The 14533-nt window shown below is 39.4% G+C and overlaps 1 protein-coding gene and 1 long non-coding RNA gene across 3 annotated transcripts; one reads left to right on the top strand and one right to left on the bottom strand.

Annotated features, from left to right (window-relative positions):
• Positions 1–18: 18 nt before the first annotated feature.
• LOC127368858 (uncharacterized) lies at positions 19–6170 on the bottom strand. 2 transcript variants are annotated; one of them, XR_007885888.1, is made up of 8 exons: positions 5542–6170; positions 5162–5232; positions 4846–4950; positions 4156–4510; positions 3808–3910; positions 2682–2787; positions 2534–2586; positions 19–2297 (listed from the first exon to the last, which is right to left on the bottom strand). It is a non-coding gene; the product is annotated as an uncharacterized LOC127368858 (long non-coding RNA). The 2 variants fall into 2 exon arrangements; XR_007885889.1 differs by having other exon boundaries at positions 19–2586; positions 4156–4279.
• A 267-nt stretch (positions 6171–6437) lies between these two features.
• Positions 6438–14055, top strand: hadhb (hydroxyacyl-CoA dehydrogenase trifunctional multienzyme complex subunit beta). The gene is made up of 16 exons (XM_051410069.1): positions 6438–6559; positions 7897–7969; positions 8387–8428; positions 8656–8752; positions 8965–9009; positions 9524–9623; positions 9849–9936; positions 10256–10443; positions 10574–10754; positions 11242–11363; positions 11789–11868; positions 11967–12014; positions 12221–12308; positions 12534–12608; positions 13221–13385; positions 13643–14055. The coding sequence occupies exons 2-16, from the start codon at positions 7903–7905 to the stop codon at positions 13676–13678; spliced, it is 1422 nt and encodes a 473-aa protein (XP_051266029.1). The 5' UTR covers positions 6438–6559; positions 7897–7902; the 3' UTR covers positions 13679–14055.
• Positions 14056–14533: the final 478 nt, after the last annotated feature.

Genomic DNA, 14533 nt, shown 5'->3' with positions numbered 1-14533 from the left:
TTATCCTCTTTTGTTTTGTCTTGTGCTTGTGGGGAGCTGCAGTCGTAACAACTCACAGACAGGAGGTTGGAGGTTTATTGCAGATAAGGCCGGATACTGTGGCACTATTATTGCATTGAAAGAAAAAGATAAAATAAAACAGCATCCCAGATCAGTTATCAGAGAAATGGGCAGTGCCACAGGCTGTTTAGCCATATGTAGTTTGCAGCCACAACTGTATATCATAAAGTATAAATAAACATTTTTAAGTAAAGAAGCATGAGTAAACATCTTATTCCAGGTACAAATAAAACAAGCACAGCTTAGACATTGCAACGTTTGTGGTTTCAGAAGTAAATTGGCCTTCATATAAACAGAGAAAAACAAGATATGAAGAGTTTTACACTTTGAACTGAACCCAGCAGATGATGAATCAGGAGCTTATGACAGATTCATAAACAGATATGAAAAACAACAAAGATCAGAAGTAGAAAACATTTTTTTTCTACTTTCTTTTTTTCAAGCTTTTACGGGATATAAATTCTTGTCTCACACAACATGGTGCACGAGAAAACTGATTACCTCAACAGCAATCGTACAGATCATTAACAAGGTGATGCCTCAGTGGTAAACAGATGTGGAAGAAGTACTCAGATCCTTTTTTAAGTAAAATCAATACAATAAAACAATCTAATAATACTTCAGCACAAAGTAAAAAAGTCCTGCATTCAAAATCTTATTCTTACTTTAATCTTAATACAGAAGTACTATTGCTAAAATGTACTTAAAATATCAAGTAGTTGTTTTACAGCTCAATGGAACTGTGCCTGATTATTATAAACTACTACTGATGCATCAGTATGTAAGCAGCATTTTACCGATGTAGCTGTTGAGCTAGTTTTACCTACTTTATATCACAGACTGTATTTAAGAGCTTAATGAACATTTAATGTGTAATAATGTTATTAATTTTTTTTTTTAATGTAAAATCTTAACCTAAAAAATCCCTAGAAACTACATTTCTTTCAGATCATTGTAGATAGAGTATAAGTGTAAAGTGCATTAAACTAAAATACAAATTTGTCACCACTGGTGTTACAAGGGGACTCTGTTATGGTGGGTACTTAAACTAAAAGCGTGAGGGTGGTGTAGTGCTTCACAAAGGAACTCGCAGTATCAAACTGAGACCTACCACCACAGCAGGGAGGAAAGCCAGCTCTGAACACGGCTCCAATGTCTCCCTCTACTGGGTGTCTCTGTATTCCCTCCTAGAGACACAGAACTGCCTCATTTATAAAGCAACTGGTGCGGGATGTCAAGCACACGTGATCATTTTAAGAGAAAAAGATCAGATAGATTAAGAGCTGTCAGTTTGTATTTCCTGAAGAGTTCTTCAACTTCAGGATTCACACTCTTGTCTTCCACTCCACTGTTATTGATAAAGAGGCCTTTTTTAAGACTTCTACAATTGATAATAAACATATTAGACTCATTGAGTGCGACAGAGGGTTAAAACTAGTTGTTTTTTGGAGTCACTGTCTGGATACAGTTTGTAATTATTGACTCAATATATTTACTGATTGCTGATGGTTTATACTTTACATAAAATTGCAAATATTTGTAATTTTAGTGGGGAAAATGAACAGAGACAGCCACTGATTTTAGGGGGACAGTTTAATGTAAGATACTGATTCATCTTGTAGAGTGTGCAAATACATAAATAAAACAAAATATAAAAGTGCAATATGCAGTATGTCAGCGGTGCATCTTCACACTGAGCTAACAAGTTAGGTCTGCAGCCAAAAGGTTACCTGATCTTGCTCCAAATAACACAGAAATACACAACAAATGCACATTTACTGTACTATTGATAGTACAGAATATCTTTTTAGTACTACTCTCAACAAAATGTGTGAAACAATTCAACCATTTTGGATTGTTTAAAACTGTGCAAACCTTTAAACTGAAGAAATTCCAGAGCATGAGATTGTACCTACTGCCTCCTTGAGGACTGTTTAAGGTCGGTGTCCTCGAACGCAGCCTTTATCAGACTGAAAGACTGGACAGTGTGACGACGACAAAGAAAGTAACACTTTAAAGAGGAGCCACCTGCTTTTATCATTAATGAGGAATGTCGAAATGCAAATCTACATGTGCATCTCACTCTTTTGTAGACCTGTTCATGTCCCCTGCTGATGCTCTCCACTGTGGTGTCCTTTAGGATGTGGTCTGGCCTTTATCTTTTGATACCTGGGCTACACCAGCAGCCATCAGCCAGCCTCCATACAACACATTGTACAGTTGTCATATTGCTGACACTGAGGCAATAGAACACATGTTTAAGGTGTTGTTAACAATACATTGTCAGCTTCCTAAAGTTCTGTGTAAGAGCCAAAAATAGACTGGAATCTAGCTGATATAGTTAGTCTGTGATATAAGGACCATGATTAGGGACTAAATTGTCAGAAACATTGTTTTTATACAACTGGGAGAAGAAAAAAAAAAAAAATTAATTGATGTTAAGTTACTTTTCTTATTTTTTTAACAAACCCACCTCAGCCTCATCCAGATTACCTCTCTGCCCTCCTCCACTCCGGTCCAGACACACTGCACAGTCAAACACAAGACAGAAAGTCACACACATGAACAACATCATGTGGAAATGTGTTAATCCTGCTACTTCCCATTCGTGAGTTCCTTACTCAATGACATTGACAGGAGCGAAAGATAGAGGCCTTTAGTCTGTTTCTGGGCCTTCTCACTGACAGTCATTCTCACAGACCTCACCCATCACTGTGTCCTGGAGCTCTGCACAGACACACACACACACACAATAACAATTTACACATGTGGACCATTCAAGGTGTATTGAGAGCCTGACGGTATATGTGCATGGACAATTAGAGCTTATCACAGACATGCAGTGTCAGTGTTGGTCCAATCCAATCCAATCCAATCCAACTTTATTTGTTAAGCACTTTAAAACAACCAAAGTTGACCAAAGTGCTGTACAGGAGAATAAATAAGACATCATAAATAAAAGACATAACAGCTCACATGAGGCGCAAAATAACATATAATACAACAATAAAATGAAAAGACATAAATAAAAATAATAACCATGCAATAACAAGCAATCAAAAAGTAAAAATAACAAATACAAAAAATAAATCAAGTAAATAAAGTCGACATCTTACTAGGTGTCAAAGGCCACAGAGAAGAGATGGGTTTTAAGACCGGTTTTAAAAACAGACAGACAGGCCAATGAGTTACAAGAAAGAGCAGAGGTTGTCATAGTCACTGTGGGACACTGTGGGCCCATGCTCACATATTCTATTGTTTAGAAATACAGTAGATGCTTTGGGCAATGAAAACAGGAAGAGTGACTATGGATTCAGTGAGCTATGCTTTTTTAAAACCTGTATTTGTTTACATTTTGGCTCCATTAAATGTATGCCGAATTAACTACTAGCTACTAGATTACTTTAAGACTGAGTTAAAAGACGCAAACTCTAAGAGGATTAATGGATGTTTATATTACAATGGACATCAAATGTAATGATATCCGCAGAAAGAGTAAGTCACACTGAATGAAAATATGTCTGAGTTGACTGCGTTATGTGACCAAGAAAGAGTTCCCTTGGCTACGCGTCCTGCAACTTCCTCATGGTATTCAATATTCCTCTCTGGGAGTAAACAAACACAAGAGTTTATTCCCCTCCCACCTTCACCTAGAGGGGCAAACCAGAGGATTACAGCAGGAAACCAGTCCTTTTATCTGTCTCATGAAGCACAGCAAAATGAAGAAATGCCACACGCAGAACATACCCAGAGGGTCCACAAGCTGGTCCACTAGAGCCGTCTTCTTGGCTTTATCTGCCCTGATGTTCCCGCCTGTCAGCATCATGTCAAACACTCCAGGGAGACCCACCTACACACACACACACACACACACACACACACACACACACACACACACACACACACACACACACACACACACACACACACATTCAACAAGCAGGTTTGCAGATATTGTGAGCAGATATCCCCCCAAGTGAGGCTCTTGACCTTAATATACTCCAGTGTAACTCAGTAGCCACTAGCACAAGACTGTGGCAGTGCTTTCAAGCCATTAAGAGAATAACTGATTAATATGAGGGTGTGTGTGTATACCATTTTAGGCAGTCTCTGAGTGCCGCCTGCTCCGGGCAGCAATCCCAACATGACCTCTGGTGTCCCTGGGACCTTTTTTTTTATTTTATTTATGTTTCTTGTGGCAATTTGGAACTGGCACAAACTGCAGAAAAGACACAAAATTGGAGCTTAGTGGTCAAATCTTTGCATCTTTCACACCTAATCTGGCTCATCCTGTCGCACACACACACACACACACACACACACACACACACACACACGGTTGTACCTTGAGGCCATGCAGGCCGTGGATGGCAGCGACAATGAGGATGGGAGCATCTCAATCTTCTCAAAAATCTTCAGACCTTCCTGAGAGAGACGGGTGACCGTCACACTGAGAGTAGAGAGATAATAAGTGTTTCATTACTCAGCAGTTCAGTGACATACAGTAAGCAGAGGAGACATATTTAATTTGACTGAATTTCTTATTGACCTTTGTATGAAGTGAACCATGTGACTTTCAACCTCAGTTTGCTGGCAGTTAGGAAAGTTTGAAGCATAAAAATGCACCATAATACATTTCTACCCACTGATTCAAACCCACTTACGCGTAGGAGCGACCCACACACACACACACACACACACACACACACACACACACACACACACACACACACACACACAAGTATTGGAAATCCTCGTTCAAGCTCTAATAAGACTGCTAGATACCTGCACCGGCAAGTGAAACAGATGAAAACGGCACTTTTTCAGAGCTCCGTTCGACCAGATCTCCCCCATCAGCTCAGACTGCATCTGCACTGACAGTGTGTTCACCTGCTTACACAAAAAAAAAAAAAAACACATACGCACAAATGCACACACTCTGATTAGGGATGTCACATTTGTCAGTGAGAGACAGAGACAGGTAGTCAAGACCGTCACAAACATAATATCTCTCTCTCTCTCTCTCTCTCTCTCTATGACAAGTGGGTACTGTCTAATACTCCCTTCCACAAACACACACCCACACAATACACGCACACACCTTGGCTGTTGGATCATTGAGTCGTATAACCGCCACATCATCCTCCAGCTCATAGCTGACGTGTGTTTGAGCTTGATGGAGAGAACCGTACAAAAGAAGAGAGGCCGTCAGACAGAGGGCTACCAGTATTGTGTTATGCTGATTTCTGCTAGTTTAACGATATATCCCTGGAGGATATTAGCATAAATAGCACAAACACACTTGAATGGTGACCTTGCTCAAGGACATTTGGGCTTATAGGGAACTGTGAGGGCCCCACAAACCAGCCTGTCGCCAGCTGAACTGTGACTAAATGCACACTTCATGTTTTTAAAGATCAAGTCTGTGTGTGAAAGAAAGTAAAAAAAAATCTAATAGTGTAAAGCAGCACCTATACACACCTAATGGAGCCAATGGATTCACACTATTCCACCGTCCTACAGGCGGCGGTAACGTCCCACCATACACAGCAATGGCCCACACAGACGGGGAAGAAGAAGATCGCAAGCTAGAAAAAAGATGGGCGTTAACAAGGTTTCAAAATGTTAAAAAAATAAATGCATTCAATCCATCTGTTAGACCTCAAGGGTACACACAGTGTGTTTAGATGGGTCAACAATGTAAGAACACATAGCTTTTGTTTGTTTACATAAAAACTCAGAGCGCCTTTAATCCAGTTGCTTAGTGACACTGACAATGCAAGCAGAGGTTCATTTGAGTGAACATCTGTTTAGAGAAATTGTTAACGGCTGCAAAGGACACAAATCTGGACACTTGAAACTTTCACATCAGAGGATGACCACACAGACGTGATCATGTCTAAGCTTTTACCTAAGAGACAGTGAGGACCTCCCCACACACACCTTTACATTACTGGCAGTGTCAATAACCAAACAGTAGACATATAAGAAAGTACCAGAGACTTTGTATGTAGAACTACAACAAACAGTTAACTGATTCATTATTTATCTTAAACTGTGAAAAATCTCAATTTTCCAACCAGATAAAGACTTAAAGACTTTAGCATAAGTTATTGTTAATACATTATTTTATTTTAACTAACTTAAGTTAACAAACAACGACTGACTGACATCTCCACCTCTGAAGTGTTCAACAGACTGCGCGCACAAGGATATTGATATTAGATAAGGATATTGCCGTAGCCTAAAATGTTACTCACCTGAAATTGTTACCTTTTATTCGTGTAAATAAACATTTTAATGATGTCGGTATTATGATTTATAATTAAGAGCTCTTGAACACTAGCAGGTATAAAAAATATCATCGGTTGCCCTTGTGTTTTCTTCAGGCATTAATGTGGACAGCGAACACATTGTTGGGTCCTTCAAAGCGTAGTCCAGTAGCTAGCCGATCGTTGGACAGGGAAGCTGTGTCCGCAGAGACATAACACAAGTACAGGTAAGCTTCAGTGTGTCTATTACTGCTGATAATTCAACCAGAAACAGAGACAATGTGGTTTTAACTTCAGATAGATAGATAAATAAATATATCCCAACTGAATAGAAACTTTAGCTAACACGTAGCCACCTTAGCTTTATTAGCTTGCATCTAGCGTCCAACTTCATTGTTTTGCTTTTTAGATTGTTTCAACAGTGCGGTGTTTTGTCTAGTGTGAACGTTAGTGTAAGGTAACAAAATACCCAGTCGATCTGTAAACAGTTCTGACCCCGTTTCAGTCCCATAGTCCTGTGTTTCTGTCTCTGTCATTCTCAGGAGAGGAATGTAGGTGAAGGGTCAGAGCCGGAGTAAGGGGGGGTTGGGCTAGGTGACCGTCAATGAATGATATGTCATGTTATACCTCATAATATAACACAGAATAAGAGCAATTCTCTCTCTCTATATATATATATATTATAGATCCTATTCGACAGACCTTTTCATTAAGTTATTGTTAATATATTATGGGTTAATGCGGGACAGAGTAGAGCCTCATGCCTAAATGTTAAAGGTCTCTAGGTTTATAGGTAGTGTAGCTATATATACACACATGTGTGTTTAGAGCATTGACAGTATGTGTAATGTGTACTGATAAGTTACTTAACATTGCATTTCCTCAGTTCTCTCAAGTATTTTACTGTCCCATCAAACCACATGCTCTGCATAGTTATGTAGTGAGTATGCAGATTTAGTTCATTATAATCAGTCAAGCAGGCCTGGGGACTCTGGGATGACAGTTTATTATGTCTGGTGTGATTTGGACATTCAGGTGACAGGTGCATACTACAGTTGACCTTTTACCTACAGAAGAAGATCTGAGTATTACCTGAGGGGCTGTGTAATGTGGTTATGTCACTCTCCAGGACGCACTATCACGTGACAATAAGAGGTGTAGTCCCCATGGTTTATGCAGTTTCAAGAATAAAATAAAAATGTCATTGTGAATTCAGACAAGGAGAGCCAAGAGTTTGATAGATTCTCTGAGGAAGTCAAGGAGACGAGGAAAAACTGGCCACTGTATGGGAATGTGAGAGCATGTATACTTACTTGCCTGTTAATTAGGTAGACGCAGCCAACACTAATGCTGTCTAATAAAACAGTCCAGCAATAAATCTTAAATTACTTCACAAAAGTTACACTGTTTAGCTTTTGTTGAAACTGTTTTAGAGAAGTGTTGATTCTAAAAACAACATTGTTAAAACAGAAAGTTGTTACATTTTGAAAACATGGGAATGTTATGCTATGAAATTCTTCATCAGAGTCCTTGTTTATAACAATTATAGTTTCTTTCTCTGTAGAACATAATGGCTTCCATGTTGCTGAACACGGTGCGGAGCTGCTCCACCAGCCCTTCCTGGGCGATGCGGATTGGTAAATTGACTACATTCCTATTTGTTTAACATAGTCCAGTGTATTTCAAAGCAATGAGACATTTTACCAAACAAGAATAGAGTCAGAAATGTGAGATAGAACACCAACAGCAAATATGTGTTTTTCTATGTGTCTTCATGGATTTATACAGTATATTGTATTTGTAGAAACATGATCTTTGGCCACTGTCACTTTTGTTTATTTAGCCTTTCCATTTGTCACTTCATGCTTATTGACAATCCAACCTAAAATACACACATCAGCTATTTAAAATCGGGCTACTACAACGCTGTTATCCGCTTATGTTATTGTGTAGTATATACTATTAATTTGAAATGTTTGTGCAAAATCAAGTTGGATGAAATATTTCTAATTATTTAATTGATGATGACAAGGAATATTTTTTTTCTGTCTCAGGGGCACGCTCTCTCAGTACGACAGCCCAGCTTCAGGCTCAGGGTAAGTTATTACTCTTAGTGATAAAAGTTACACAAAAATCTAGATTATAGTCTTGTAGAGATCCCTCTGTTTTAAATATAAGCCTCTATTTATTAAGTCATTTATTTACCTGGACAGAACCTGTGCAAAACTATCTTCCCAAGGTGGAATCTGAATGGCTGAAAATATAACTATTATTGAGATGATATGATCAAAGTCTATCTCTTACTGTTGTTATTTTCCTTCAGTTCAGACAAAGAGTAAAAAGACACTGGCTCGGCCTGGTGTGAAGAACATAGTTCTGGTGGAAGGAGTTCGAACCCCTTTCCTGCTGTCTGGAACCACGTACGTCTCTGCTCTTTTCTTATGGCTAAGTTTACTTGCTGAAGCTGTACGTTGATGGTGCTTTGATAAGAATTCTGCTCAAAAAAGCTCTTTAGATCTTGATCATCTCGTTTGCCATTTAAATGTGGAATTCCCAAGAAAAGCCATCAAATGATATTTACAGAAAGAGAATCTTGCCTTGAAAGTAAATCCCCTCTGGTTTGTGTTTGCAGATATGCTGACCTAATGCCCCATGACTTGGCCAGAGCAGCTCTGCAGTAAGTGTGTTCTTGTGTTGTGTCCTTTCTTTTGTCGACCGTCAAAGTTTTTATTAACACAATGAATCAGGGTAAAGTCTGCAGGCATAGTGTGTAGTTGTTCTCATGAACAGTTTAGAAGTCACTGTTACTGCATGCAAGTGAAGCATGAGACCGGTATGGATGTTAAGTTACATATATAACCATGGCTCTATGAATTATAAGTGGCCTTCAGATGGCATTAGGCATTAAAACATCTGAAAACTGCTGAAGGGTGTCGTTTTTCGACAGCAGGATAGACAGACAAACATTGGAGGAATGATCTGACAGAGCTGTGAGGGGTGTCGGGGTGTTTTGTTGAAAACAAGAGTTTACTTTTGTCCCCTACCATATAATAAATTCACTTTTTTTCTACATTTAGCCTGTCTTGTCACAAGCCTGTTTCTCAAATTCTTAGAATCTTTATGTGTGACAGAAAGGTGTTTTTTGTTTGAGTGGTAATGTGATTTGAAATATTCCATTTGGGTTTCCCCAGGGGTCTGCTGCACAGGACAGGTCTCCCCAAAGATGCTGTAGACTACATCATCTATGGAACAGTTATTCAGGAGGTCAAAACCAGCAACGTCGCAAGAGAGGTATTATCCACACACACACACACACACACACACACACACACACACACACACACACACACACACACACGTACGCCCAGAAAATGGTTATAGCATCTGGAGCTTCACACATCTTGCATATGTTTCATGTACTCTCTTTAAGCCTTGATCCTAAGCATTAGAACTGCAGGCTGAGATGTAAAGATGATTTTTAAACTGCTGTTTTTGTTTTTTTTACTGTGACTTCAGGCAGCTTTAGGTGCAGGCTTCTCTGACAAGATCCCAGCTCACACAGTCACCATGGCCTGTATCTCCTCCAACCAGGCAATGACCTCAGGTATGTGAGGAAAAGAAATCTCCACACTAAGCCTCTGCCATTTAGCATGCACTGTATATTCTGGACGCAGTAATACGTATCGATAGGATATTGTTATTGTTATGCTGTCTGCTGCTGCTGTGAGAAACTTTAAGTAATAAAAAAGCATTTTTAATGTAAAAACAAACAAATACAATCTTGTCATGTTAAAGATGAGACATCATAAATAAGAACTATGTAAATTACAACAAAGGGGAAATAATAAATCGTCTTGTCAAAAACACTAACGCCTCTTTGTTTGACCTTTGTTTGTCTCTTTCTCCTTCCTCCCTCTCTCCAGCTGTCGGTCTGATTGCGGCAGGCCAGTGTGACGCCGTTGTGGCAGGAGGGGTGGAGTTCATGTCTGATGTTCCTATTCGTCACAGCCGTAAGATGAGGAAGACCATGCTATCCCTCAACAAGGCAAAGACCCTTGGCCAGAGGCTCAGTCTGATTGGCAGCATCCGGCTCGCACACCTCTCCCCAGAGGTATATATTCACTTAAAAGAGTTGCACCGCTTTTAGTTGTGGAATTTGATTCCAAAGTTCTTCTCCTGGACCTTTGACATACAGTAGTACATTATTTCTTCCTATAACCTTTATTTGTGTGTGTGTGTAGCTTCCTGCTGTCGCTGAGTTCTCCACAGCTGAAACGATGGGCCACAGTGCTGATCGTCTGGCTGCTGCATTTGGGGTCTCCAGAGTGGAGCAGGATGAGTTCGCCCTGCGATCACACACACTGGCCAAAAAGGCCCAGGACGCCGGTCTGCTGCAGGATGTCATCTCATTTAAAGTGCCAGGTAAACACTGCTTCACTCTTTAAACTGAGATACAACCTGTTACACATTCAAGTGCTATGGATGGTTGAGTATGTTGTGTTTTTGAATTTTATGGATGGCCATGTATTAAATGATGTTGGTTATAAGATGCCATTTGTCTTTTTTGGTGCATTCTTTGCATTATTGCTCATTTGAACCAATTTTTGGTAGTATATATCTGGTAAATATGATGTTGTCAAGTTACCACCAATCAGTTACATTAATGCTACAGTACAATACACCCAATACACAGCAAGCGCTAGTTGTGAAAACTAACATAGATTAGGTGAGTAGTCTTTACCTCACTACAGAATGACTTCACTATCTGATTGCAAGTTTCTTTTTACTTTAAAGTACTTTAACTCTTAATGTATGTATGTATGTTCAAGTTTTGGCTCATAGAAAACATTAAGTAGCATTGAATTTGTTTATTTTTTATATGATGGCTGTATATTTTTGTCTTTATTAGGTCGTGATATTGTTTCCAAGGACAACGGTATCCGCCCATCTTCCATGGAGCAAATGGGCAAACTAAAGGCCGCCTTTGTTAAACCTCACGGAACAGTCACTGCTGCCAACTCCTCCTTCCTGGTACACACACACACACACACACACACACACACACACACACACACACACACACACACACACACTTCAGGCCCTGCAGCACTCTGCGTTCTTAATTCCTCCTTTCTGGTTTAAATACACCTTCAGCATCTGCCTCTGTTCGTAAAACAAACACACAAAGCTACACACACTTCAAGCTACAAATTACCTAAAGCAAAACACTGGCTTTGTTTTTTTTTAATTATCCTATTTGTGCTCTATAATAAAAATTACAGAAATTGTTAGAATTTTGTATCTACGTATGAAGCAAACTGTATAGCCCTGCTCAAACTATCTCCCCTGATTCTCTTTCAACTGTTTCAACCGATTATGCTCACAAGTGGAAACACTGCCACCATCCATAAACTGCTGTGACTGTAATTAAACCGCTTGTTTGTGTGTGTCCTCAGACTGACGGTGCCTCTGCTGTGCTTGTCATGTCTGAAGAGAAAGCTTTGGCTATGGGTTACAAGCCTAAAGCCTACCTCAGGTATCTGCACCCTCTCTGTTAGGTAGAGCAGCATCAGTTTCCACAATAATGCTGTTTCAGTTGAGGTGCTGATCGTGTTGTATTTTTTATCCCGGCAGAGACTTTGTCTACGTGTCTCAGGACCCCAAAGATCAGCTGCTTTTGGGGTGAGTCCCTCAGTATCATATGAATGCCTGGTAGAAATGTCAAATGATGGCCCTTTTCCTGTTCATATATTATTCACAAAAACAAAAACATTGGGGTTCGGAGTTGTGATGGAACTGTGATAGCTAACCTTGTGTGGGTTTAATGTACTCTACATTTCATTTTTGAATATTTAATTTTGAAGAAACAAAATGTTTAACTATTCCAGGCCAACGTACGGTACACCAAAGGTCCTGGAACGGGCTGGCTTGAGCATGAGCGACATTGATGTCTTTGAGTTCCACGAGGCATTTGCAGTAAGTTAACACAACACATTTGTAGGGGAAGAAACTTGTGCTTGTGTCTTTATTTCTGTGTCTGCCTTAATCCAGTTTTGGCCTGTGTTATTCATGAACATTGATGTTGGAGTAAGATCTGACTGGTCTACTTCATATCCTGCACTTTTAAATCAGTAGAAATCAATGTGTTTTCTGTCTGGTATCTATGGTAACTTGGTGGATGTGTGTGCGTGTGTTTTCCAGGGCCAGATAATGGCAAATCTGAAGGCTATGGACTCAGATTGGTTCGGCCAGACGTACTTGGGCAGGAAATCGAAGGTAAACATAGCTGCTGGTCAGCTGTTGGCGTTTTCTCAGAATGGATCCATACAGTACATCTGGATGCTCGCAACATACTGCAACCAATGAACATTGTGTACAGAGTAGATTCTGGCCTGGATAGTCATATAATGAAAACTTTATATTGGGTATTGGTGTAATCATAATTTATATGGATGTACTCAAATACAAATTTATTTTAGTTCAATTTCACGCCTAATATTACATAATCAGTGAACACCAATTAGAAAATAGATGTTTTTGTTTAGTTTTATATACAAAGTGATGTTTTAAAAAGTACAGAAAATGTTAAGTGACTAAATAATAACAAAATAATTTCATGAATCGTCATTAAGGGATAAATGCAAAGCAATTTTTGTGAGATTGTGTTCATACAATGCAGCTCCTTGCCCTTCTTCCTATTTTAACTGCATCCCAGTAACATGGAAAACTGTAGATATGAGTTTTCAAGTTGAAAATGATTCCCTCTGAGCTTTAACCTTGACAGCAGTGTCTTTTTATAGCCTCTCTCTAAATGTTGAATTCAGATTTCAGAAATACTTCCTGTCCTGAACAAATGTCTCTCGTGTGTGTGTGTGTGTGTGTGTGTAGGTGGGAACTCCTCCCATGGAGAAGTTCAACCTGTGGGGAGGCTCTCTGTCTCTGGGCCATCCGTTCGGTGCCACCGGCTGCAGGCTGGTAACCACAGTGGCACACCGGCTGCAGAAGGAGGGAGGACAGTACGGACTGGTGGCAGCTTGTGCTGCTGGAGGACAGGTAATTAATGGGTGACAAGTGCATGAGACAGCAGAATCATACAAGCCATGACTGGGACTGCTTGTTCCTTTTCTCTTTTAGTTTAATTAAGATTTCACAATATAAAGTGTGAAGTAACATTTGGTAAAATGTAGACCTCTGTATAATATTTGTATGTGGCGTGCACCCCATAACTAAAATAAATTAATTCAGACCTTTTAACCAATCAGTATAATCTTTCCATTCTATGTGTTTACTTGTATTTTTGTGTTTTCCAGGGTCATGCCATGGTGATCGAGGCCTACCCCCAGTAAAGTAAAACACCACCTGTGACCCGATCTTCAGGTTCATCATGACGGCTACACGCACGCTAACACCCAGACAACAGAGTGTACATACTAGCACCACTTTGCCTTGATCAGAGAGGAGTGTGTTTGACGAGTCTTATGTAAATTAAACTTTGCTTAGAGGCTGTTTAAATTATAGCAAAATGTCATCGAAGAATGTTGCCTAGGATTTTGTGGGCTTTGCTGTGCGCCATGTCAGCGTTGTCACTGAGTCGAATGTAACATAGCAAAAATTAAGCACTCAGAGGAGCTGGAGTGATTCTAATGTTTATATACGCTGTAATATTTTTTTTCTTACCAATTGTTGGAATTAAATGGTGTGACGATAACCACACTGACACTCATTTCTGGGTTTTCTATTCTTTTTTTGCCCCTGAAATAGGTCATTTTCACTTGTCATAGTAGGAAAAACACATGTTTTACTAATAACATTAACCATGGCTGCTTTCTCTTCAAGTGTCCCAGTAAGACAGTGTCACAGTGAGTCAGCATGCTCAAGACCCGGACCCTGAAACTTAAGTAGCTAAATGGAATTCAACTATCATTAATGTGATTATTAACACCTTTTTCTACTGTGTTTCTACTGTGTACTACGTCTTCTCTTAAAATAGTCTATTAGCTGCATGTGCACAGTGAGTGCCAAAAATTCACTGGTTTCTGCTTCTAAAATATAAATATTTGATGGTTTTCTTTCTAGTATTACATAAGAGTAAACTGAATACCAGTAATTGAATATTGACAATTGCAACAAGAAATTTGAAGACATTTACATTTTTATTACATTTTCCAGCAGGTCCTTGAAATAAGACATAAGTGAGAAAT

The sequence above is a fragment of the Dicentrarchus labrax genome, unplaced genomic scaffold (genome assembly GCF_905237075.1).
Source record: "Dicentrarchus labrax unplaced genomic scaffold, dlabrax2021, whole genome shotgun sequence".
In the NCBI taxonomy this organism is placed as follows: Eukaryota; Metazoa; Chordata; class Actinopteri; family Moronidae; genus Dicentrarchus; species Dicentrarchus labrax.
The sequence above is the reverse complement of the archived record's forward strand: the minus strand, read 5'-3'. Positions and strand labels throughout refer to the sequence as shown.

What these genes read in the sequence shown, in the direction of transcription:
- hadhb (XM_051410069.1), top strand. Translation starts at nt 7,903, where the DNA reads ATGGCTTCCATGTTGCTGAACACGGTGCGGAGCTGCTCCACCAGCCCT. An exon ending in TCGCACACCTCTCCCCAGAG is followed by an intron (nt 10,444 to 10,573) that starts GTATATATTCAC and finishes GTGTGTGTGTAG; the next exon opens with CTTCCTGCTGTCGCTGAGTT. An exon ending in ACTTGGGCAGGAAATCGAAG is followed by an intron (nt 12,609 to 13,220) that starts GTAAACATAGCT and finishes GTGTGTGTGTAG; the next exon opens with GTGGGAACTCCTCCCATGGA.